This window comes from Capsella rubella, unplaced genomic scaffold (assembly GCF_000375325.1).
Source record: "Capsella rubella cultivar Monte Gargano unplaced genomic scaffold, Caprub1_0 scaffold_9, whole genome shotgun sequence".
NCBI lineage: Eukaryota > Viridiplantae > Streptophyta > Magnoliopsida > Brassicales > Brassicaceae > Capsella > Capsella rubella.
In genome coordinates, this window is record NW_006238915.1 from 155,862 (window position 1) to 158,233 (window position 2,372).

General features: G+C 52.8%; 1 protein-coding gene across 1 annotated transcript in view; it reads left to right on the forward strand.

The window, feature by feature from the left end:
- Positions 1-1,835, forward strand: part of LOC111829555 — a 2,349-nt gene extending 514 nt beyond the window's left edge. The window contains exon 2 of the mRNA XM_023778863.1: positions 4-1,835. Coding sequence (XP_023634631.1) covers positions 4-1,835 — 1,832 coding nt within the window. The remainder of the gene's footprint in view (positions 1-3) is intronic.
- The last annotated feature ends 537 nt before the right edge of the window (positions 1,836-2,372 follow it).

Genomic DNA, 2,372 nt, shown 5'->3' on the forward strand with positions numbered 1-2,372 from the left:
CAGCGTCCAGCCAACCTGCGGACACGCCCAGTTCCGGTCGAAATCGGGATCTGGAAGATCTGTACGCAAGGATAGCCGACATAAACTCTCAGGTCCATCGGGTCTCCAGTTCGGCCCCTGAAATCGACCGTATGTTCGAAGAGACACAGCGAACTCCCTTCACGAGCCGCATCACTCAAGCCCGAATTCCGCATATCAAATTGAGGCTGCCGACGTACGACGGGGATAAGGATCCACGTACCTTTATGACGGCGTTCATGGCCGCAGTCACAAAAGCACACTTTTCCGACGAGGAGAAGGATACAGGGCATTGCCAGTTATTCGTCGAAAGTCTGACCGGCAATGCACTCACCTGGTTTTCTCGGCTTAGCCCGAATTCGATCGATAACTTCGCCCAGCTATCGACCTCGTTCCTCCGGCATTACCGACATTTCATACAACCTGGAGCATCCAGCATCGATCTCTGGGACACAACTCAGAAAGTCGGCGAAACTCTGCAGCAGTACTTGGTACGATTCAAGAATTTGCTGGCCAAAGTATCAGTCCCAGAGGATGCCGCTTTGGCCGCATTCCGCAAGGGGCTCGTTCCAGGATCGTCCCTGCGAAAAGACTTGGCCATCCGTGATCCGAAAGATCTCGACGACGCGCTACATCGTGCGTCCAGATACACACTTTTTGAAGAAGAATATGCCAAACTAGCAGCGAAGTCTGGGGCAAACCGTCCTACACCCCAAGACCGAAAACGTGAAAACTATCGGGAATCACGTAAGCACTATGAGGGAAAGGACGCTTCGCGCGGCGAAATTAGTGCGATCTCAGAAGAAGCCAGTAACCAAAAAACGTCGTCCAAAGAAGCATACTGCACTTTCCATAAGTTCGCCGGACATTCAACCGAAGAGTGCAAGCATCTCTCTAACTATCTCCTCGATAAATACAAGTCCGGCGAAATAGAAGCGGTATTCCAGCCCAAAGAATACAGAGGACAACGACCTGACGGAAGGCGCGGGCGCGGTCGAGGCCGAGGCCAGGGGACACGACAATACCGAGATGACGGCCCCGATCGGCGAGATCGGTCTGATAAGAGGCGAAGTCCCGATCGGCGAGATCGGTCTGATGAGAGGCGAAGTCCCGATCGGCATAACGATGAAGGGGGAGAACTGCCGGGACCACCGAAAAGACAGAGAGGGCAACGACCGCAGCGTGCTGGCTCACCGGCTCGCGGACGGATAACCATGATACTGGGGACGCCTGAGGACTGCAACGACTCGGTCCGGGCACTCAAAAAGAGAGCCAGACAGGTGTGCAGCTTGCATGTCGCACCGGAAGACTCAGTGGCAGCTGGCGAACTTATCACATTCTCTTCCGACGATGCCAAGGGAATACAACACCCCCATAACGACTCTATAGTCGTGGAAGTAACCATGGGAAATTACGATGTGGAACGCGTTTTAATCGATACCGGCAGTACCGTCAACGTGCTATTCTTAGGCACCCTAGCCAAGATGGGGATCTCAGAATCCGAAATAAAACCGAAAGCTCGAACGCTAACCGGTTACGACGGTACGACCCGTCTCGCGATGGGGGACATCAAAATCGAAGTGAAGGTTGGAGTAGTGGCAAAAAAGCTCAAGTTAACGGTAGTTGACGCCCCACTGATCTATAATGCGATACTCGGCTCCACTTGGATTTATGCCATGAGAGCCATTCATTATGTTTATCATCTGTGCGTGAAGTTTCCTACGCCAACCGGAATCTACATCTTGTACGGCGACCAGAAAATGTCGCGGAACTGCTGCATCATCGAAAAGAAACAGAGAAGGGACGACCTCGCATAGCAATTACAGAGCGGAGAATGCAGCGACGTTCTCCGAAAACCGGCGCGCGCATCCCTCCAATCTCCGAGCTGCCAGGTTATCCAGGTCAATATCGACGAATCCGATCCCTCCCGCACAGTGGGCGTTGGAGCCATGCTAGACGACCCGATCAAACAGGAGCTGGTAGCTTTCCTGAGGACGAGATCGTCCACGTTCGCATGGTCAACTAGGGATATGATCGGAGTAGATCCCGAAGTAGCTTGTCACAAGCTCAACGTGGATCCCACTTTCAAACCAGTTCGCCAGAAAAGGCACAGGCTGGGCAACGAACGAGCTCAAGCAGTTCAAGACGAGGTACAACGACTGTTAAAGGCGGACCTTATCATGGAGGTACAATAACCGGAGTGGCTGGCGAACCCGGTTGTCGTCAAAAAGAAAAACGGTAAATGGAGAACGTGCGTAGATTTTACCGACCTGAACAAAGCCTGTCCCAAGGACTCTTTCCCGCTCCCACACATAGATCGCCTGGTAGAAGCAACTTCGGGGAATCAGTTGTTA